The 24,617-nt window shown below is 41.7% G+C and overlaps 1 protein-coding gene across 3 annotated transcripts in view; it reads left to right on the forward strand.

Moving 5' to 3' along the window:
* LOC148010224 (putative amino-acid acetyltransferase NAGS1, chloroplastic) overlaps positions 1-23,265 on the forward strand; it is a 70,439-nt gene extending 47,174 nt beyond the window's left edge. Inside the window, exons 5-10 of one of the 3 annotated variants that reach the window (XM_087672640.1) lie at positions 224-653; positions 832-929; positions 1,749-1,860; positions 21,939-22,098; positions 22,264-22,336; positions 22,487-23,265. In XM_087672640.1, coding sequence (XP_087528766.1) covers positions 224-653; positions 832-929; positions 1,749-1,860; positions 21,939-22,098; positions 22,264-22,336; positions 22,487-22,649 — 1,036 coding nt within the window. In that variant the 3' untranslated portion in view covers positions 22,650-23,265. Of the gene's footprint in view, positions 1-223; positions 654-831; positions 930-1,748; positions 1,861-20,445; positions 20,616-21,938; positions 22,099-22,179; positions 22,337-22,486 lie in introns of those variants that run through there. The other 2 variants (XR_015689677.1, XM_087672642.1) reach the window with 2 other exon arrangements.
* The last annotated feature ends 1,352 nt before the right edge of the window (positions 23,266-24,617 follow it).

Here is a 24,617-nt window from a genome sequence, read left to right on the forward strand (position 1 = left end):
ACATAGAAAGTGGGTATAAGGGTGGACTCCACTCCATGCTATCTAACATGAGAGAGAGAGAGAGCAATGCATGTGCGATGACTAATGCATTGGGGCATATGAAAATGGTAGAAGATTATCCTTTCTACCTCTCAGAAGAGAGACAAGAATAGGTATAAAGTTGTAGATGATGGAGGTCCGAAGGAAAGAGGAGGAACTCTAACTAGTTTGTCCTTGTTTGCAGTACATATGAAGTTGCAACTGCGTGTGCTAGAGAGTTGCAAGCAGATAAACTTATTTGCTATCTTGATGGGCCGATATTAGATGAGAATGGACGAATCATTAGGTTCATGACACTTCAAGGTGCAGATGAACTGATCAGAAGATGGGCAGAGCAAAGTGCAACGGTTGCAAGCTATGTGAAAGCTGTTGCTGGTAATGACTATGTGAAGAGTCTTGGAATAAAAACAGCAGGTAGCTCAAAAGAGAGTAATGGTAGTGCTATGAATTCTGAAAGGCAGGTGAGAGAATCCACTAATTATAATGGAAACTGGATGATTGAGAATGGGGATACCCTATTAGGACGGCAAGGTCTTGCAATTGGAGGGGAGGAGAGGCTTTCTAGAGAATATGGGTATCTCTCTGAATTGACAGCAGCAGTATTTGTATGCAAGGTAAACACAACCGACCCACCTGAAACCCACTCACCAGAAGAAACCCCCCCCCCCCCCCCCCCCCCCCAAAAAAAAAAAAACCGCTGCAAAATGGAGAATGGTATTCCAAACTGGGAAAGTGATGAACCATCATTTACAGGTTACAATTTTGTGTAAAAGTTGTCATGTTTTCTTGCAGGGAGGTGTGACACGTGTGCATTTGTTGGATGCAACAATCGAAGGTGTACTTCTCTTGGAGCTGTACACACGAGATGGCATTGGAACTATGGTTGCAAGGTTAGCTTTAAGTTTTGGTTCGAGTCATTTTGGTCATCTTGGCACCTTAGTGCTGTATTCTTTGATTTGCCTGCAGCAAAATGGCCATATGCTTCATGTTGAAAGTCCAACCCACACTGCCACACACACCCACCCACCCCCACCCCCACCACCACCACACTCACATACCCCCCGGTCCCCCAAAAATCCACCACACACACCACCCACCCCCAACACCACAGAAGAAATCCTCAAATAAAACACACCTTCACCCACATCCAAAAACAGCGGGAAGGCATCCACCCACCTCCCTTGCTGAAAAGTAAACTGGAAAACCAGTCATGACTTGAATAACTTAATGTTTAGCTTGTAATCTGACACAATCCCTCCTGCCAAAGGGGGGTGGCCAACCATTTCCCATACGCTACTTCTGAGAAACAAAATCAACTGTCTCAACAGACTTGCCTTGGATTTGGCCTGCAACTGTCCTCCACAACCAGTATACTTTGCTTTATTACAACAGCCATCTTTCCATGCTTCTAAAGTAAACGCTGAAAACCAAATCTTTGTGTTTCAAATTCACATCAATTGCATGCCCTTAGGTGTTCTGGAAACTCTCAGTCAGCACAAGAAAAAATGTGTTTTCTTTCTTTCTGGAAAATCTGAACTGTTTTCCTGCTGCACTTGAATGGAGACTGTCAGAATGTTAGAACCTTTGAAAGAAAGGGATACTAGCATGTACTTTACACTCAGGAAACCACTGGTTGCCAGATCTTGCATCTGCATGTAGGAGTGATCTGCATTGGATTTTGGACTGAATATCCTTTTTGGTCTATGCAGTGACCGTTATGAGGGTACAAGAGCTGCTGAGACAGGTGATGTGGCTCGTATTGAAGAATTGTTGGGCCCCTTAGAAGAAAGTGGCATCTTAATAAAAAGGACACGCGAGCAGGTGATAATTTCTTTGGTTTGTGCACTGCCTCTATAAGAAGCTTGTTTATCATAATGCTGTGCAGATATTCTTTCATAGTGGGAGACTGCTTTTAAAAGTGGGCGACAAACATATATACATACGTAAATACACACATATATATGTTTGTGCATGCAGTATATGAGAGAGAGAGAGAGAGAGAGAGAGAGAGAGAGAGAGAGAGAGAATGCTGACCTGATGGTTTGATGTAAATATTTACTACTTAATTCAATTATAGAGGTTGATCCAAATAGTCATTTGAAAGCATCTAGGTGGCGCAACAATTTCTCTCGTGGATCCGAAATGAGAATAATATCATCTACATACAATAATATGGATATCAATACCCTTGCGAGGTTGGCTCTGTCTTCTCCTCCTTGGTCAATGTAATTGACATTTCATCTGTGTATAAACCAAACAATGTGGGTGAAAGTGGACATCCTTATTTCACTTCTATGGTATTGTCAATCCTCTCGGATAGCCACCCATGAGCTTGTGCATGAGCTATCACTATCTCATATAATGCATAAATGCCCCATCATATATCCACTAGTACTCCATTATGTGGCACTCTTTTCACAATGCGTGTTTGAGGGACTATATCAAATGCTTTGTGGAAATCCACAAAGCAATACTAGATCCTCTTGTCTTGAGCTTTACCCTCCTTGATAACGTCTCTAAGTGTGAGGATATGGTGAAATGTGGTATACCTGTATTTGAAACCTGCTTGTTCTTGTGCTCTCTTGCCTTACATCTTAGTCTACTCACCCAGTTCATGCTCCAACATAGATCCATATATCTTGGGAAAAATATGGCCAATCATTATAGACTTGTAATTGCTAAGGATCAAAGGATGGCCACTCTTAAAGAGTGAAATTATAGTTTGTCTGACTAGCACATAGGGAAGCCCTTACATGCTGCTCTATTGAACGTATTTGCTAGTATGAGTGCTAGTATGTTGTGAGCATGTGAGAAATATTCTACCACTAGCCCATCTTCACCTTGTGCTCTCCCATTTTGTAAGGTATAAGTCACATTCCTAACCATTTTCCAGGTGAAGAAAGATCACTGTGTTGGCCTACAAGCCTGTGGGCATTGTATAGATGGGTGTCCTAGGAAATCATACAACTATCTTCCATGGTCAAGCCAAGCATTTGGTGATGTAATCTTTATGGGGGGACCTGTCTCTCATGAAACATCTTCCATGCACTTATATGGGATAAACTCAAACCTTTTATGACTCATAAGAGCTTTAATTACAACATGAGGTTTCATGACAGATATAGAGGGTAGCTATGTAACCAACCTTTTATATACCAATTGTTACCAAGAAATATTGGCTCAATGATTCAAATTAATTTGATGCTCTTTTAGTTTGAAAGGGGATTCAAAATATGGTAAAATGTTCATCTTTCTATTCAGGGGTGGCCAATGGCCAGAACGCCCTAGAATTATACTTGGGTTGTCATTGGTTTTAGAGATGCCCAAGGAGGGTTGTCATTGTTAACACATCAGTGTACATCCTCAACCATAGTTGGATTCGGATGTGTATAATTGCTCATACCACATGTTTGCAGATGTTTGGTATGAAAAGGTATGAAATGACATTTCATACTTGACATTTTTTAAGGCATAAATTAAAAAGCCCATGACTGCCCCAAATTGACGTTTTTTGCCCGGCTACCTGTTTGTGGCAGTTTTCGTCACTATTTCTTGCACTTTTCATGTGTATGTGGCCCATGTGCTCAACTCTCAGCCTGCACACGTGCAACCAGCAAGATTCAGTCATCAGCCAATGCTGAACTAGGGCAGTGTGTGCAGAAATTCAGGTTCAGGACAGCGTGCTTAGCCTATGTGAAAATAGGGCAGTGTGTGCATTGTGCTCAGCCCCATCCTCTCTCTCTCTCTCTCTCTCTCTCTCTCTCTGATCTCAGTTTTTCAGGTCACAACTCACCATGGTTTGAAAGCAAGGAAAAGAGTGGCAATTTGTCACTGAACTGCAGAAATTGAAGAATGGATAGTGTACTATGCAGTGCAAATATTGTTCCGACACATGGAATGGTGGCCCTGCTCGTATTCCTGCCCACATCTTGGGGCTGAAGGGATTTGGGGTTGATAAATACTCTAGTGCACCCCAAGTTGTAAAAGATACAATTCATAGATTGAATGTAAGTGCTCCCATGAGTTTACAAGATGCATTGGATGCAAGGGTTTTTGATTTGGGAGATGCATCAAGAAGTGCTAGTGTGGATGTGGCTGCTTGTTCCTCTCAAGCTAGTGATGCTCATGGAATGATGCCTAAAAAGTGCAAGGATAATGCAAGGGAAGGCCCCTTGTTTCAAAGTTGGGACATACAAGCAAGAAAAGAGGCATCAATTACCCTTTGTTGGTTCTTTTATGCAGAGGACATTCCTCAATGGAAGGTGAGGAGTCCTTATTTTCTTGACATAGTGAAGGCAATTGGAAATGTGACCCAAGCTTCAAGGCCACTTCATATAAACACTTACGCACTAAATAATTGGATGATGAGATCAAATGTGTGCAAAGAGATTCGCTTGATCCTACAGAGAAATGGAAAAGATATATTTGCAACATTATTTGTGATGGATGGTTTGATGCATGCTGTTGACTCAGACTGCCAAGGCTTTGTAGGCTTCATCTATTGTCTTGGGTTTTTCATTTTAGACCAATGCTAAGATGATTGTGAAGCTATGCGCTCCAATTTTAAAAAATTTGCATCTTGTTGATAGAGAGGGTGTCACCATGGGGTTGGTGTATGAGCTTAATGATTGCATGATAGAAAAGTTTGAAAGTCTTGAGGTTTTTGATGCTTCCAAGCTACAACAAGTCAAGGTACTTTGTGTAGATTGATGGAATATGATGCACTCTCCATTGCATGCTATTGTGCTCCGAGCTATTTGGAGAGCAAAGAATGTTGATAGTTATAGGGAGGTGAGTAAGGGTTCGATGGATGTGGTTGAATGTGTTACAAACTATGATTTAAGTGCGCAAGGGGAGTTACATGTTGAAGTGGATAAATATAAGTTTGAGTCAAGTGCATTTGTGCGTCCTATTGCAGAGAAGAGGATGCCTTAAAAAGTAAAATGGTGTGAAACCTTTGGGGCAAAGACATCAAATTTGTAGCGCTTGGCACTTAGGATATTGTCTCAAGGCACTTGTGCTTCACCATGTGAGAGAAATTGGAGCACTTTTTCTCTCATTTATACAAAGCAAAGGGGCAAGCTTAAGCCAAAGAATACAAAGAAGTTTGTTTTTATACGTATCAATTTGCGTCTCATAAGCGAGTTGAAAGAAAGTGACTTTGGAAATGCTAAATAAGGAAAAGGATGATGATAGGTTGCTTGCTTTGCAGGAAATGAGAGAGGAAGATGATGAAAATTCAGCTTATGTGATAGTAGGTGTATTGAGTGTTGGTACCTCTAGTGTGCCATAAAACGAGGATGAGGATGAGGAAGATGAAAATGAGTCAACTTGAGTAGCACATGCCATAGCAAGTCTATAATCTTGAGTCTTGACTCTTGTCTCTTGGGAAATACTATGATGTATTATGAGTCATGACATTTTGTGATTTTAGTGGGCTGATTATAATCTCAAAATTCATAGTCCCCTTCTCAAATTTCAATGCCTTTTATGCTTGTTTTTCAAAGTGTAAGCTTTGTTGAAATGTCTACGATTTATATTAAGGTTCAACTTATCATTCTTATATTTTTCTAGTCTTTTAATAACGTATGAGACATATTTTTCTAGTATTTTAATAAAAAATTAGTGCAATGTACGTCAATCATACTTGCATACCCATATATGTATGGAAGTATGAGATGTGCTATCAATTAACTCATGCTCGATTACGCAGGTTCCTCAAAAGACCCCCTTCGAGGCATTCTTCGACACTCAGTCTCTCATCTCCCACTTCAGAGTCTTCAGATGTTATGCCTACACATAGGTGTGAAAAAACTGCTAGGGTTGCACTAAGGAAACACAATATATGAGTATGACAAAACACAAAGACACAGATAGTGATGTGTAAAACTCAAACTCTAAATGCAAAATGCAAAACTCAAAACTCAAAAGGCAAAAATCACAAAGACAAGTAGAGCAAGAAGGAGAACTTTGAAGTGAATGAACCAATATAGTAAATGAATGTAAGAGTGTACAGAATGCTCCAGGGTAGAGTAGTAGTGTGCGACGACCACCGGAGACGGTGTCATGAGGATGTGAAATCTTATTGCTTTGCTTAGCATTTGATTAATAGTTAATCATGTGCTAATGTTAGTTGCACATATAAGGTGCAAGTTAATTATTTCACAATGCGGGACCAAGGATCTCACTAGGTGGTACCTAGTGTTAGATTTGAGCCTAAACCAATTTATTGGCCATTAATGTTAGTAGTGGCATTAGAGACCAGACATTAATTAGTCAATTAATCCTAGTCTAAGAGTCAATAACTGCTCAGGGTCACTTGAAAGAAAGATTGCCCTAGTGAATTTAATTATTGACTGGTGATATTAATTTTTTGAGCACTAGAATAATTATTAAATTAATGTTGAGAATTAATATTTTGAAAATTAATTTAATAAGCTAAAAAATGTTGAAAAATGAGATTAGGAGGATACTACTTCGCAAAGCTTGCCTATGCAAGTGGAAAAAACGTTTTTAGGGGTTGGTGGAAGTATATTCTAACCATTGTGAGATAGAAGGAGACTATTAGAGAGCAAGGAGAGGATGCTGATGCGATTTGCAGCTACCACGGATTAGTCCTACAACATGTGACAGCAATTTGGAGTCCTCCAAGAGTAGGTTGTAACAATTGAAGGTTCTTTTGGTGTAGATGACAGCATATAGGAGGGGGCAACGGTCTATTTGGTGGTCGTAAGCTATAGGTGATAGTTTCCATGGCTGTTTGAGCAAGACAGTAGCAGTTTTTTCAGCATTTCTTGCGACTAAATTCTGAAATGTCTCTCTTTACATCATTCTCTCATATCCGCTAGGCATCTCTCAAGTTATCTTAATGCAAATCACTCCCCCACTGATGTAGTGACCTGTAAAGAGAATTGCCCCCATGATAAGTGTGTCCGCTGCCCAATGGTGTGGCCTGACTCTGATCTCAAATAATGATTAAAGAGAAGAGGTTATCTCCTCTTCTCTTTAATAGTAGTCGGGGAAAGCTGGTGGAGCCCTGGAGATACAGATCTCCAAGCTCTAATAATGGCAGCTGCAAATCTGACCTCGAAGCTCCTCCCTAAATCTTTGGTGTTGATCTCCTGAAATATCTAGTGAATGCTGGGCTGCCATGTTCCTCCATGTATAGGTGTCAAGTCCTCTAGCCTCCCCATCAGAAATTTCTTCCAGGGCTCCTCGCCTAGAAGCAGACCCCTAACAATGAGCTTCACCAATAAGGCTTTGCTCTGACTATCTGGATCTATGATCCCCAATCCTCCTCTGGATCTAGGTTGTATGACGACATCCCAAGGCACCTTTGCTCTGGCTGGACTCCCATCTCCTCTTGACCAAATGAAGTTCCCGATGAGGTGTTTCACCTGGCCAATACACAACCTAGACAATGCCCAACAAGAAGTGATGCACCTCATGGTCGCAAGAAGAACTTGGTTGGCAACCACTACTCTTTCTGCCAACGAGAGTCTCACCGAGCTCCAATATAAAAGCTTTTGTCTGATGCTCAAAAGGAGGGGTGCCAATTGCTGCTCTAAGGTAATGTCAATCCCCACATGGCATCCGAGATATCTCACAGTGGTCCTGCGGGAAACCCATGTGAAATCCTCATGTGGTCGCCACTCTGGCTGTCTAGTGTCGCATATCCAAAATCCAAAGGATTTGTGCCAATTAATTAGTGCTCATGATGCTCTACAAAATGTCTCCATGGCTGTTACAAAGGCTCTAGAGTTGCCCTCATTCCCATCCAAGTAGACTGCTGTATCATCAGCAAACTCCACATCAAGAAGCTCCTCAAATTCAAGGATGGGTAGCCTGTTGCCTCTAATACCTGTAGATTTGTCTCTCAAGAAGGAGCTTATGGCCTTTGCTACACCCTTGACCCATTGCTTTGGAAAGCCCATCCTCACCATTGTGCCCTCCAGGAACTCTCAATCCATGCGATCATATGCCTTCTCAAAGTCGAGGAGGAGCATATTAAGGTCTTGCCTCCTGGATCTATCCAAAGCTGTGGTCTCCCAGAAGGTGAATATGTTGTCCAAGAGGCTACGCTTGGACAAATCCTGTCTGAGTGGGGTGTATAATATCTGACATCAATGGTGCCATCTTGAGACTAATTGCCTTTGCGAGGATCTTATAGGTAGTTCCAAGCAAGGTGATCGGTCTCCATTGTGTGATATCCAATCTATCTCCACTTCCTTTTGGATAAGATGAATCAGCCCCTCAGAGAGTCTCTCTGGCATAGTCCTTGATGCCATAATCTCTTGAAAGGTTGAGTGAAGGCCTTTTTTGATAAGATCTCAGTAGCTCACAAAGAAGGATTTCTCTAGTTCATCTTCCCTTGAACACTTGCCTGAGGGTAGTGTCCAAAGTGCCTCCTCCAACTCCTCTGTAAAATGGCCCATCAGATTTTTGCTCATCCTATTTGTAACCACCCTCTGTGTGCTCTGCCAAACTGCTTGTTAGATTATGAGAACAGATTTCTTGAGACTGATGGAAGCACGAGTGTTCTTCACCTCCCAGCCACGCCTAGATAAGTGCTGGCCCTCAAGCTTATCCCTTTTGCCAGCCGTCAACTTGCTGGAGTCCTACTATTTCTGGACTCCCTTAACCTCTAGGCTCCCCTTAATCCCGTTCGGGCGCCCAAGAGCCCGGACGGTCTTTCTCGTGCATGTTCCCCTAGATTTACCTTAATGTAACATTAAATATCCCTTTTAATGTCACATTCCACACTTATGACCTTAATGTAACGTTAAATATTACTTTTAATGTCACATTAATGTCACATTTCCTTCCCCTTAAGAATCGATTTCGTCCTCGAAAACGATATTTGGAAGGTCTAACTGTAAATCGGGAAACCTTTTCTTTAAAGTACTTACTTGCTCCCATGTTGAGCTTTCTTCTGAACAATCTTTCCACTTAACCAAACATTCTTGATAAATAGTATTCCTCGTTCGTCTATTACGAACATTTAATATTTTTTCTGGTTCATGTGGATTAGATTGGTCATAGAATAACTCCTCAATGTCATCATTTAAGATTAGATTATCCAAATCACCCAGCTTTTTCCTTAATTTGCTTACATGAAAAACTGGATGTATTTTACTACCAATAGGTAGTTGGAGCTTGTAAGCCAATTCTCCCACCCTTTTAAGTATTATGAAATGACCACAATACCTTGGTGAAAGCTTTGGACAATGTCCCTTTTTCATAGTTTTAGTTTGTTCAGGCACCTTAAGATAGACCAATTCTCCTTCTTCAAAGGAGATGTCTCTTCGGTGAGGATCGGCATATGCTCTAGCTCGACTTTGAGCCTTTTTAATATTTTCTTGAGCAAATTTTAACATACTATTCATATCCTCCAAAAAGTCTTTAGCTGTCTGAACCTTTTCCTTATGCAGTCCTATTGCAAAAGGAGCTCTGGGCTGAAACCCATACATCAACATAAATGGACTATATCCAGTGGAAGAGTGTTTGGCATTGTTATATGCAAACTCTGCTATCGGTAAATACTCTTCCCAATTAGTTTGCCTTTTACTCACATATGCCCTAAGCATATCTTCAAGAATTTGGTTAACCCTTTCAGTTTGCCCATCTGTTTGCGGATGATCCGCCGTACTCATGCTAAGTTTAGTATCCAATTTCCTAAATACCGCACGCCAAAAATGGCTATCAAATTTTCTATCCCGATCAGAAACTATATTTGCCGGAAGGCCATACAATCGGTATATGTTCTCTACGAACAATCTAGCCAATTCTGGTGTTTTAACATCAGTTGAAGTTGGAATAAACCTAGCCATTTTGGTTAACCTATCCACAATTACCCACACAGAGTCGTGCCCCCTCTGTGTTCTAGATAAAGCAACAATAAAATCCATGGAGATACTCTCCCATTTTCCCGAAGGAATTTCTAATGGATGGAGAAGTCCTCCCATTTTTAAATTTTCAGCTTTATTAACCTGGCATTTATTACATTTGACTACATAGTCAAGGACGTCCTTATTCATTCCAGGCCAATAGAACTGCCTTTTAATAAGACTATAAGTCTTATTAACTCCTGGATGTCCCGCACTAGGGGTATCATGACACTCAAAGAGTATCTGGCGCCTTATTTCTATATCTTTCGGGACACATACCCTACCCTTGTAGAGTAAATAACCATTATCAATGGTAAAATTCTTCCACTTGAATCCAGTTTGAGAAACCCCTGATGCTCCATTTCCTAGTTGAACATCCTCAGATATTCCTTCCTCAGTAGAAGCACTTTCATTTGGATCCCCATTTTTTATTGCTTCCCATATGTTGGAATATGCTGGATCAACCTGACATTTCTCTTTTATAGATTCAAGCAAGTTGGAAGTGAACTGAGTAAAACTCAATTCATTAATGATGGGCATTCTGTTGAGTGCATCAGCTACTATATTATACTTTCCTTTTCTATATCTTATTTCATAGTTGAACTCTTGGAGGAGTTCGGCCCATCTGGCTTTACGCCCATGTAAATCTGGTTGATCATTAAGCCACTTAATGCTTTCATGATTCGATAAGATCAAAAGTTTGGCACCATACAAATAATGCCTCCATTTCTTCATTGCATGTACTATTGCATACAGCTCCCTCTCATAAACAGAATAATTCTGTTTTGCACGATCTAATTTCTTGCTTTCAAAAGCAACTGGTCGACCTTCTTGTAATAAGACCGCGCCTATTGCCTTGTCACTGGCATCAGCTTCAACCACAAATGGTTTATTGGGATCCACTATTAATAATATTGGAGCTGTAGCAATAGCTACCTTAAGTTTTTGAAAACTTTCATTTTGGTCTGTTCCCCAATTAAAACTTTTCCCTTTCCCTTTAAGTTGGTCTATCATTGGAACAGCTATTTTGGCATAATCTCGAATGAATCTACGATAAAATCCAGATAAACCTAGGAAGATCTGCAGCTCTTCCAGGTTCCGTGGAGGTGGCCATTCAATAATTGCCCTTACTTTTTCTGGATACATGTTGATTCCCTCTTTCGAGATTATATGCCCTAGATATTTGACCTCTTGTGCAAAGAATTCACATTTAGTTTTCTTCGCATAAAGGGAATGTGTTCTTAACAGTTGGAATACTAATAATAAGTGTTCCAAATGTTCTTCTCTTGATTTACTAAAGATCAAGATATCATCCAAAAAGACTACTACAAAATGTCCTAGATAGGGCCGTAAAACACTATTCATCAGCTTCATAAAGGTAGCTGGTGCATTAGTGAGGCCAAAAGGCATCACCAAAAAATCATAATGCCCGTATCTAGTACGAAATGCCGTTTTGAAAATATCTTGTGCCTTAATTCTTATTTGGTGATAACCTGATCTTAAGTCTATCTTTGTGAAGAATTTTGCCCCTTGCAATTGATCAAAAAGATCTTTCATTCTGGGCATAGGAAATTTATTCTTCACCGTTATTTTATTAAGTGCTCTATAGTCAACACAAAGTCGCATAGAACCATCTTTTTTCTTTACCAATAAAATTGGTGAAGCCCAAGGTGAATTACTAGGTTGAATAAATCCTTTATCCAGGTAATCCTTAATTTGTCTCTCAACTTCTTGATGCTGTGTTTCACTTAACCTATACGGTGGTTTTGAAATTGGATGTGTATCCTTATTTATACCAATTGGGTGATTTATTTCACCCCTATCAGGTGGAAGGCCACTAGGTAAATCAGAAGGAAACATATCTTTAAAATCATCTAACAAACTGTTCAATTCATTATTTACATTCAATTCGCAAACATAAGAAAATTGTTGCTTTATATTACAGGAAGTAAAAGTATTCTGTACAGGAAGAGACCATAGCATATATACCTCACAAACTTCCTTCTTTATCAGCTTCTGAACTTCAGTAGAACACAGCAAAGGATTATCAGAACCTTGAATGACAAAAGTCTTACCATCCCTTTCAAATTCCAGTGTATTATGGTGATAGCTACGTTTCAAGGATGGTTCCAATCCCCATAGCCACTCCCTCCCTAGAGCAATATCAGCTCTTTCCATATTCATTATTTGGAAATCAAGCTTATCTTTATATCCTTGAATCTCGATTTCCAAATTGGATACCATTGTATCCCATATTTTATTGTCTTGGCCTTGCATCATACGCACAACGTATTGATGCTCACTGTTTTGTTGGGGAAGTTTCAATTTTTTGACAAGTGCATAATTTATAAAATTATGTGTGGCAGAGTCATCAATCATGACTCTAACCCGTTTTCCAGCTATCAATCCATGTACTCTAAGTAAATCATGTGGCCCAAAAGTAGGCTGCCACAAAGAAGTTGACATACAACACTTATATTGTACATCCATGTGCAAGACCTTTAAAGATTTATACTTTTCATGACTCTTTAATTCTAAGGTCTGCACTACATGGATTTGTTTTTCTTTTCCCTTGCCCTTGTTCTTTTCTTTGTCTTCCCCCTTTTTCTTTTGAGGGCAATTCCAAGCAGCATGGTTAGGGGATAGGCAATTAAAACACAATTTTTGTTTTTTGGCCTTATCGAAGTCATCAGGACTTAGCTTTGGCCTCATATATGGTTTCTTTTCAAAGGGTTGTTTTTTACCTTTGAAAAATGGCATTTTTCTTTTAAATTTGCCCATAAATTTTGAGGTTTCTAATTCCTTAGACTTGGGCTCCATATCAGTGAGACTGGTGAGTGTACCTGGACGCGTACTATCTTCATAAATTAATGCAAATTTAATTGCCTCTTCAAGCGTCTTAGGTAAACTCCGTTTTACTTCTTTTTTACAGGCTTTATCCAGTCCCCTAATGAATCCTCTTGTTTTTTGGAATTCATCAATTCCTTCCAGTTTGAGGATTATCTCACGATATTCCTCCAAATATGTCAGTAGGGGTCGTCCCTTTTGTCTGACATAATCCCAATCTTCCCAATTTCTTTCCATTTCATTTTCAGGAAGAAATTCTTTTAAAAATACGGATTCAAATTGAGCCCAAGTTTCAGGTATTTTATTCGCCTCCTTTAAGGTTCGCCACCACTTATATGCTTTGGGCCCCAAAGTTAAACTGGCCTCCAGTGCTTGGAGATGTGGTGGTGTATTTTTTAATTTATGTAGATCTTCCCATTTTTGGAGGAAATTAAAGATTGTATCTTTATTCCTATCTTTTTCCTCCTCGTAAAATTGAGGTGGTTTCATATCCTTTAAAACCAGATTATCCCTCAATTTATGATAGGTTTGGGGTTCTTTAGAATCTCGAATGGTCGCATCTAAATCTTTCGATGAAGATGGGACATCTGAGATTTCTATCTTATTTTTGTCTTTTTCCAACAATAAAGTTAACTGAGATTTTATTTCAGTTAGTGTTTGAGTTAAAAACTCCATTTGAACCCCCTGAGTTTGCACACGAGCAGAAAGATCATCAAATTGCTCTCTCGTGGCAAAAAATTCTTCCCATTGTTCTTCTTGTATGTCTGGTTCATGGGGATCTACCATAGGTTGATCCCCAGAACTAGAACTTTCCATTACCCTTTCTTTCCCTTTTTCTGCCATTAATACACTGGAATTGGAAAGCAAAAATAAGAAATTTGCATACAAGATAAAATACTTCCCTGATTTTTTATGGCAGGCTGTGGCTTCAGTTATGTATGAAGTTTTCTGCCTGTCACACAGCAGTCGCAGTCTTATCCGCCTCAGGAGCAGTCCTATCCATCAACAGCAATCTGATACTGGCAGCTCCACTTCTGATCTGTTTCTCGCGGCTGCTGGCAGCTTCACATCTGAGCTGGTTGGTCCTCGCGAATGCTGGCGACTCCACTCTTGGTCCTCGCGGATGCTGACGGCTGCACGCCTGGTCTGGTTGGTCTTCGCGCTGGTCTGGTTGGTCTTCGCGACCCTGGTCCTTACGTTTTTTTTTTTCTCTGCCCGTTTCTGCCCGTAACGTTTTCTGCCACGGGTCCCGTAACGTTAGACCAATGATAAATGTCACTTACGTGACGTGGCGCTACCCTTCTAATGTGACGAGTCTTCTCCGTTTTCTTCACGGCTTCGTCAATTCTCACGCGACGGGACAGGGCAGAAGTGACGGCACGCGACGGGACAAGGCAGACGACACGCTTTCACTTGCGACGGAACAGGACACTTCTGACTGATGGCCCGCTTCTTGACTGACGGCCTGACGGATTCTTGTTTGATCAAAAACATAGGCTCTGATACCAATGTTAGATTATGAAAACAGATTTCTTGAGACTGATGGAAGCACGAGTGTTCTTCACCTCCCAGCCACGCCTAGATAAGTGCTGGCCCTCAAGCTTATCCCTTTTGCCAGCCGTCAACTTGCTGGAGTCCTACTATTTCTGGACTCCCTTAACCTCTAGGCTCCCCTTAACCCCGTTCGGGCGCCCAAGAGCCCGGACGGTCTTTCTCGTGCTTGTTCACCTAGATTTACCTTAATGTAACATTAAATATCCCTTTTAATGTCACATTCCACACTTATGACCTTAATGTAACATTAAATATTACTTTTAATGTCACATTAATGTCACACTGCTTCTCTCTCTCTCTCTCTCTCTTATATCCGAGGGGTTTAGTGGTGGATCCTAGTAGGGATGTATAATATTGTGTGGCCACCTGTCTCCCCTCTAGAGGGTCCTGTGCAATGGATCCATCAGCTCTCTTGAGTCTCCGAATACCTTGTCTAGAGTGTTTAGGCTCTGTGGTGTGGAAAAAATCCCCATTAACCCTGTCGCCAGACTAAGTCCAAAAAGAGGCTCTCGCATGAAATATGTACTTTGCCTTAGCTTCCTTCATGGAATCAATCTCTGCCCTGGCGGTATGCATCCTCTCAACTATCCATCTGCATCTTGGCCGTCTCTCCTCCTCCCTCTGTAAGGCAACCAATGATGTCCTAGCAGCTCTTTCCTTCTCTAGAAGGCTCTGTCTCCTCCTTGTGGCCTCCTCTCTGAAGAGGGAACTAATCTCCTGTAGGCTCTTATCCAAGTCACTAGCTGCCCGTCCAATTGAGAAGGGTCTAGATCTCCAACATTGTGTGACTGTTTCTTTAAGATCATCCTCATAAAACAAGTGCGCTGGAATCCTGACACTGGAATGGGGTCCCCCTACTCTCTCAAGAAGAAGTATCTGAATCGGTGAGTGGTCCGAGAGGGTCATGTTAGGTATGATGCCTCTAAGGCCGCCTCTGTTGTAGGCCCAGTCATCCATATAAAATCGATCAATCCTTGCGAAAGTCCTAGCTCCTATCGCCCTGTCTCTCCTAGAGAACTGAAGTGATCCTGTGGTCCTGCCAAACTCTGCTGTGAACCATGGGTCTTGGCCTCTAATCTGGAATAAGAACTCCTCCCAAGCAACCCTTCCCTAATGATTTCTGTGCATTTGCCTCTCCTGTCCTCAAGAGCCTCCACCATGTTAAAGTCACCCCCTACCACCCAATGATCAACCTGTGGTAGAGACTGACTGAGGGTGGTCCAAAACTATCTCCTGTCTCGTTGGCCATTCATGGCGTAAATGGCCAACAAACCAATGAGTGCCTCCACTCTCACCGAGACCCACATGGCTCTCCTTGGAATCAGAATACCCGAGCCTTGTACCGACCGAGTCCACTGCTTCCCAATGCATATACACATTCCAGCCTGTATCTCGATAGCACCTACAGCTCTACCCAGTAAGTGTGACTCTGACTTGGCAATAGCTTCGGCAATATCGGGATATCCTGCCTATCGAAAGATGGTGCTCCTGTAATATAAGAAAATCAATCGATCCTCCTACTAGAACTCTGTGCAAATCTTGTCGCATGAGGCTCCGGCCCTGCCTAAAGTGACGACTTTCGAAGCCTCATACATTCCATGAGAGTATCCTCATGGAGTGTGTCTTAGCCTCTCGGACCGTTGTGGCTGTACAGCCCATGCTTGCCTCTGTTGTCTCCTAGTATATACCCGATCATGTGTCCTCTCCGCTCTCTTTGCTGTGGGGTGTAATGGGGGGGAAGTCCCCAGAGTAGGCATTTGAGTCGTCTACCTCCTGCTCGCTGTCTTGGGCTATCACGGCCTCCCCTGCCTTTTGTGTGTCGGGTATCTGAGATGGGCTAAGCTCGCGAAGCTCAACTTGGAGCAATGGTTTGGGGGATTGTGGCATATCTGAAGCCTGTTGTAGCTCCTGAGAAGCTACTGGTGTTGGTGCCTCCGTGGGCTGAATCACATCCATCTACAGTGTTGTCCTTATCAGTGGCTGTGGGACCTCTGGCTCTTGGGCATCCATAGGAGCGTCTGTGGGAGCAGTGGGGGGTTGCACATGGGCCAGAAGCATCCCATCAGAAGCACTCAGAGAGAGAGAGAGAGAGAGAGAGAGAGAGAGAGAGAGAGAGAGAGAGGGAGGGAGGGAGGGAGGGAGGGAGGGAGGGAGGGGGGGGGGGGAGGGAGGGAGGGAACAGGCTTGGTGGCGAGACTGCCGACGGCTGCCAACCTTGGGGAGAACTGAATTGTTACCTACGAGTCCTTCCGCCGCTTGTCGGCCCTTCAACCTTGCCGTCAACCCTGGCTCGACAACCTTGCCGTCCACCCTTTCGCCCTGCTGGCTGACTCCCACTGCCCCCAACTCCCTGTTCCTACTATTGCCTCACCTTCCGCCCCCTATCACAACCACCTTCTCTATCCCACCACAGCCGCCTCCCTGGCTCACAGCAATCGCCCTGCCTACCATGCCTCAACCTGCTTTGCCCGCACTCTCTCCTCGCTTCGCAGCCATGGACACTTTCTTAGCCTTCTCATCCACCCTTGCAACCTTCGTAAGATTCCTTGCACAAGCAATATCCATCTAATTTCCTCCATGAGCAAGTCCAAACAATGACTTGCACATGGAGTCCACACAATCGTAGGGAACTCGGCCTCAAGCAAACGGCCCATGCACCAACAATTCGATGCATTGTTGGTAACAACTTGCACCACATTTGAGGGGCCCACCTACAACCACAATTTTCAAATTACAAGTTATATATAAATCAAATTTCAATTATGAATCATGATATTATCATAATGAAAGAAAGTGAAACAAATTTAAAACACAAATTGCAATGTATACCTCAATGATAGCTTGTCGAATGTGGAGGTAGATGAATGCGCCCGTCGTTTTTCTCCCCCTCTGCCAGTATCTACGGCCCACAAAAAGCAAGTGCCGAGTGGACATGAGACAAGTATGTTGATGATGCTCCGTTTCTTACGATCACTCCATCCATTGGTGAGAATGGAGCAACCATATTTTATCCATGTGGCCCGAATAGGATCAAGGGCTCTATCAATCCTCTCCTTCTCTTCATCAATCTTTCTCGTCCTCATGTCGTCGTATATGACACCGCTCCATCATTCACATGGATCCACATTGGCAATGGCTTTTACCATCTTCTTCCATTGCTCTTGCTTTAGGACATTGAATGCAAGATTGCACTCAATCATCATGCGTGCAATTTCAATGTCTGCTAGTTGTTGGCAACCGATCTACGCACATGATCGGGAGCTTGAGAGAGAGATGATTCTCTCTCCGGCACCGCATGAGCCTCCACTCTTTGTTTTTTTACGGAGCCGGATGCGGATGCGGAGCCCCCACCACCAATGGTAGAGGCCTCTTCTGCATCGATTGAAGATACGCTCACATTGGATGCTTCCTCATTAGTAGGCATAGGAGTTGGTGCCGATAAGCCACTTCCTCCTCCTCTTGTGGATCCCCCTCTTATCTTGGCAAGAATCTCCTCCGCAATGTTTTGAGGGATCTCCTTGTATAGAGCAACTTGCCCCCCCGTCTCGGAAAGATATTGGAGAAGCCGAGTTGCACCACTTATATAGCGCTTTCCGCAATACTTGCATGTCCAGTGGTGGAAGTTGGACTTCTTTGTGTCCCTCTCCACATGGATCGCATGCAAATTGAAGGTCTCGTGCTTCTTACGAGTCATAGTGTCGATGACGAATAAAGAGGCCCGAGAGAGAGAGAGAGAGAGAGAGAGAGAGAGAGAGAGAGAGAGATGCTTGAGTCTTGACTCTTGAAACTAAAGTCTTGAAAGTTGAAAGGGAGGGAGACTCGAGAGGCCCGAGGGCTGGGGTAAAGTTGAAAGAGCAAGAGTGAGAGAGAGGGAATGGGAGATGAGAATGGAAAATGCTTTGATAGGGTGCGAGATAGAGGGGATGTGAGATGAGATTTGAGAATGGAAAATGCTTCGATAGGGTGGTGGGAAAGAGGGGATGGGAGGTGAGATTCGAGAATGACAAATCACAAGTCCATTCAAGAATCAAGATCCAAGAGAGGAAGATGAGAATGGTAACTTGTAAGTGCTTGCTGAATTGGTGTGGAAGCACGGAGCCTTGGAGGAGAGGAGCACCTTTTGTAGGTGAGAGAAGGGTCAAAGTTCAAAGTTCAAACAATCAAAGAGAGAAGGAATCCAAAGAGAGGGCTGCAGCCTGCAAGCTGGAAGGAATCCAAAGAGGAGCACCTTTTGCATGGCTGGAATTTGGAAAAGAGGGTGGGGTGAGGTATCCAAGGCTTCCCAACCCCCAAAAAGCGCAACAGTGCACGAAATGTGGGACGCAGGGGCGTAGGAAACGCGGAATGAGGATGCGCAGGCCAGGTGGCCAAAACAGGCCTATTTCAACGTACGAAATCGTATGAATTCGTACCGTACGGACTGTTTCGTACCACGTACGGAGGCAACTATTACGATCATGAGTTTCTTTAGACTTATGGTTTCCATTCTACGTGTTATGACCCGAACTTAAATGCCAAATCTACTTTAGAGGGGGTTAGCTATATCTTACTCTACGTTGATGATTTACTTATACAGGCTCAAATTGTGATACCTTTGTAGATATTAAGGCCCAGCTTAGTACTACATTTGAGATGATTGACCTTGGTTAGATGTCTTATTTTTTGGGGATAGTGATAGCTAGATTTGGGGATTCCATTTTGGTCTCTTAGCAAAAGTATGCACTTTAGCTAGTTGAACAGTTTTGCACTAATCAGAGATAGCTTGTGGCCAAGCCCCTAGATCCCATTGTTTAATTAGTTAGGGATTCCCTTGTTCAGCCCTTTGACAAGCACACATATAGATCTATTGTAGAAAAATTACTCTAGTTGATTTACACTCCGCCAGATTTAGCTTAGTATCTTTGCTTCATCAATATTTAAACGCACCTAAAATCACATTGGATTGCTTGTTTGCGTGTGTTGAGTTCGGTGTATCTATTCTTATGGACTCATTTATGGTAATGGTTTAGGAGATCTCGATACTTCGTGTTCCCATGGTAGCTACATCTACTCATTGGGCATGGCTTTTGTTTCATGGTCAAGTCCTAAGCTAGAAATGGTGGATTGTTCCATTGTTGAGGCAGAGTATTAGACACTCTTCAATGGTACTACAGAGATTGTGTTCTTGAGGAGCCTATTAGAAGCCCTTCATTTCCTATGTGTGATACTAATCGTCATCTTTCGCAACAACCAGAGTGCTATTGCACTAGCTGGTAATCCCATTATTAGTCAGTAGATGAGGCACGTTGGTGTGCATTCACTTCACCAAAGAGTAGGTTGATCTTTTGGTTTTGGGCTTCAGAGGGGATGTTGAGCTAAGAAATGCATTATCACTTATTTCACTCTTAATTATAGCTTGAAAACTCAAATGTACCAAACTTTTATGAAGTGGTTGTGTGCCATAAGTCAAACCCTAATTTGGAAGAACCCATCCATCTATAAATAGAAAAGTTGCGCACCGCTCAGCCCTTAATCTTGTTTTTGTAGATTGTTGGTGCCATAATTCTGCTGTTTACACCCTGCACAAAGATACATCAATTCAAGTTGCTGTCCACTGCTGTTTGCTGTTGGCACCTGTTGCCTGTTCATCGTCTACTCTTATTGTTCGGGACTTGGCAGCTATCTTAGCCTGCCATTTGGACTGATGAACTTGCGTTTTGCTGTTCTAGCTGCCACGTTGTGGTCACTAGCAGATTGCCACGCCATCATTCCAGCCTGTGTTTGTTGATTCATCGCTTGATTGGCCGTGTCTAACATTGATCGAGCTCCTCACTATTGTGTTTGCTGCTGCTAGATGTCTTTGGAGGATGTTTGCTGTGCTTTGGGATCTGTCAGAGTATGACCAACTCTCTGCCCCTGTCCTTGAGACGGGGATTTTGGGGGTCAATATTTCACCTTTGCAGTGTGTTTGCTGCATTGAGCATCATATATGTTCAACATTCATTCATTCATTTGTTATCTTCTTTATTTTTCATTGTCCTTGAGTTATCCTAAGTATATTCTTTATCAGTCAATGCCTTGTTGTATGATTGTCTTTGTTATTTATAGACAAGTATTCTTTACAATATGCACTGTGCAGTCCTTGTACATCTGTGAAGAGTCCATGAACAACATCAGACAACAACAAACAGCCTTGGGCAGCGGGCGATGATGATATCAGTGGCTCAGCAGCAAGTCAACCAGGCGAGGAAAGGATGATGATGATGAAGGGCATGCTGATGGTCGCTGGACGGGCAGCAGCAAACACAGGTAATTAGCTGATGGGGAACACTGAGATGGGGTTTCAAACAATGATGATGGCAAGGAAAGGTAATGACAATGGGTAGAGAGTGCTGGTGATGGATTGGGATAAGTGGGGGACTGCTTAAGACATGACCTTTTATAGCACTTAATGAGTATTTTGTCCTACCATGAAATAAAATATCCATTTCCTTTTAGTAATCTGTTTGGGGCTGCTTTAGAGCTAAATCAGACTATAAATTCATAGTGGTTTGTCTCTTTTTTTTTTTTGGCCTCAAATGTCCTTCCTTAATAATTGTGTCCAATGTATCCTCCATCTTTCTATTTGACCTCTTGAAAGATCATGGTGGGAGCATCCTTGCCTAAAGGTAGCTTGGCCAGCTGGCTTGTGTACATGGCTCTTCAGTTATGTGCTCAACTCATGCCCAAGGATAGAGCTGAATCTCTTGGCTAGCATGTGGTTTGTACATGATCATGAGGCCGTGATTGGACTTGCATGTAAACACATTTTAAGACCGTCTTTGTGTTGGCCATGACAAACAGTTCTGTGAATGGTATAAAAGTTAAGCTAGTATGTTCCATTACTGGCCGATATAGCAGAGGACTAATAACTTATAAGCTTGTATTTTTTTCTTCCTTCACATCTATGAACAAGATCTCTTCGTACTCTTCCGTTTTTTGACTCACACCCAAGCATACAGACATATCTGCACTTCATCTTTAGAAAAAGTCTTGATATATGGGCTTTAAGCTAGTATTTTCCATCACTAGCCTACACAAAGGACCAATAAGCTCCTATTGTTTTTTCCCTTCACATCTATGAACAAGATCTCTTTAGACTCTTTCCTTTTTTCGGCTCACACCCAAGCGAACAGACATCTCTGCACTTCATGCTTTAGAAAAGATTTTCATATATGGGCTTTAAGGTAGTATTTTCCATCACTGGCCTACATAGCGAAGGACCAATAAGCTCGTACTGTTTTTTTCCTTCACATCTATGAACAAGATCTCTTTATACTCTTCCCTATTTTTGGCTCACACCCAAAGTGTACAGACATCTCAACAGTTCACGCTTTAGAAAAAATCTTGATATATGGGCTTTTATTTTTGTGAGTAGGATATGATGAATGTTCTTCTTGGACTTTTGAATGAGTTTTCAAATGAAATCTCTCAAAGCAATAACTTGAACCACCTTATTGAAATTGTTGACACCATTTTTGGTTATGTGGGTACTTTCATTTGTATTTATTTCACTCTTGTTAATTTTTCGGTGAGGGTGGATGTGCTTTTTAGAAATAACGGTTTTTGATGTTGATTTCTGTTAAATTGCAGCTTATGAAAGAGGTCAGCTCATTTATAGTTGTGGAAAGGGATGGATCTATCATAGGCTGTGCAGCTCTCTTTCCTTTCTATGAAGATAAGTGTGCAGAAGTTGCTGCACTTGCAGTTTCCCCGGAGTGTCGTGGCCACGGTCAAGGGGATAAGCTGCTTGGTAAGCTGAATATAGTGTGAATTGCGAACAAAGGCAACGCAGGGTACAAATAGTTAATAATGCTAAAATGTATGTTAGCAGGTTAATCTGAGTTGGAAAGTCACACCTAAAAGAGTCCCACGTTTTCACTATATCTAATATCTCAATGAATCATTCATTGGCTAGATTACATAGAGAGAAAAGCTGTAAAAATGGGGCTTAAGAGGCTGTTTCTTCTCACTACCAGAACAGCAGATTGGTACTCTCTCTCTCTCTCTCTCTCTCTCTCTCTCTCTCTCTCTGTGTTTTTGTGCATGTGTGTCTGTGGATAGATATGTTCATATGTAGTTCTGAACAAGTACATTTGCTTATGATCATGGACCTTAAATGTTCAATTTTCTTTTCACAGGTTTGTGAGGCGAGGCTTTTCACAATGTAGCATCGACTGCATTCCAGAGAAACGGAGGGCTAAAATTGATTTGGCACGTGGCTCTAAATACTATATTAAAGATCTAGCAATCAAGGACAGAGAACTTGGTGTGCAATATAGTAGCAGTAAGTTAGATGTGTAGGCATTCCAGGTTTGTGTCACAATTTCTATGCCTTTTAAGGCTATGGTTGCCCTGGAGGTGCAGCCACACAACTTGTTTGAGGTTAGGGCATCTAAGGTCCCCTTGTGAATTTGAGGAAGAGAATCTGAAGGTGACTGCTCGATGAAGGATCGAGAAAGGTCAACAATCTGGTTTTTTCTTTTCAGCTTACCACCCGTCTTCTATAGGGTGTCCTTTGTTTTCCCAGGACCCAGAAATCTGATGACATTTCCAGTTGTTTGCTCTGAACTGTTTTGTTGTGAACGTTCTCTAGAGTTCTCTCTTGTATTAAGAGAACTCATGGTACAAAAACGCAATGATTTATTCAAAGGCCTAAACAATTCACAAGATCTTAATTTACGAGTGGTTCTTGGGTGCATGGAAGACGAGTCTGAGAGAGTAGATTTCCACTCAGATGACATTTTTTTTGCACATACGAGAGAGAGAGAGAGAGAGCTCTGTGGCATATTTGGGGTACTCGGAATGCTTTTATTTTTTATTTGATCTCCGGCATCCATGGTCATGTGGCATGTGTTCGTCGTTTACTTGTAATGGTAGATTTCCTCTATGGTTTTAGTTGATTTGGTTCTTTTAGACATTGTTGCTCCCTGGCTGGATATTGTTTGCTCCACACCAGCTATCCTTTTTGTGTGAGATTTGGGTGTTAAGAGTCTTGGTGATTTGTCTGTTCTTTTTCTTAGCTGACCTGATGGTCTGATATAAATATTGCTACATAATTCAATTATTCTCAAAGGAAAGTGGAGATAACATAAAAATTAAGTGGCCTATGAGACATTGCAAAAAGTAATTGCATGAGAACACTCAAGTATGTGCATGTCCAATTGATAGCATGAAAGAAAAAAAGTCATAATCTAGCATGAAAGAAAAAAAGTCATAATCTAGAACTAGTATTTAAGGAATCTTTTGTAATCATGGCTTTGATTTGACTATGGTGTAGCCTTCTTACTCATCATCGTGCTTGGCCAAGGGAAATTTCTTTGTCTAGTGTGACCCCTTGCTCCCTATCTCTTAGTAGTGCTATTGGGTGCTTTTTGGTTTACCTGTTATGGTAAATTTCCTCTATGGTTTTAGGTGATTTGGTTCCCTTAGACATTGTTGCTCCTTGGTTGGATATTGTTCACTCCACACCAACTATCCTTTTTGTGTGAGATTTGGGTGTTAAAGAGTCTTGGTGATTTTTGTTTGCTCTTTTTCTTAACTGATGTAATTATTGCTACATAATTCAATTATCCTCAAAGGAAATTGGAGAGAACATAAAAATTAAGTGGCCTATGAGACATTGCAAAAAGTAATTGTATGAGAACACTCAAGTATGTGCTTGTCCAATCAATAGCATAAAGAGAAGTCCTAATCTAGAACTAGTATTTAAGGGATCTAAAGAATTTGCAAGGTACATTTGGGATTGTATGGGCAGAATGTTTGGAGGCTATAGTGGATCTCAATATCTATTCATCATATTAGTTGTGATGCAATTTTGAATTGCTTGGTTGGGGTGGTATTTTTGATGCTTTGTAATCATGGCTTTGATTTGACTATGGTGTAGCCTCCTTATCATTGTGCTTGGCCAAGTGAAATTTATTTGTCTAGTGTGACCCCTTGCTCGCTATCTCTTAGTAGTGCTATTGGGTGCTTTTTGGTTTACCTGTTATGGTAGATTTCCTCTATGGTTTTAGTTGAGTTGCCTCTTTTAGACATTGTTGCTCCTTGGCTGGATATTGTTCGCTCCACACCAGCTATCCTTTTTGTGTGAGATTTGGGTGTTAAGAGTCTTGGTGATTTGTGTTTGCTCTTTTTCTTAGCTGACTTGATGGTTTGATGTAAATATTGCTATATAATTCAAGTATGTGCATGTCCAATCGATAACATGAAAGAGAAGTCCTAATCTAGAACTAGTATTTAAGGAATCTAAAGAATTTGCAAGGTACATTT

The sequence above is a fragment of the Lygodium microphyllum genome, chromosome 30 (genome assembly GCF_053477565.2).
Source record: "Lygodium microphyllum isolate KBCC chromosome 30, Lygodium_microphyllum_v1.1.10, whole genome shotgun sequence".
Lineage (NCBI taxonomy): Eukaryota > Viridiplantae > Streptophyta > Polypodiopsida > Schizaeales > Lygodiaceae > Lygodium > Lygodium microphyllum.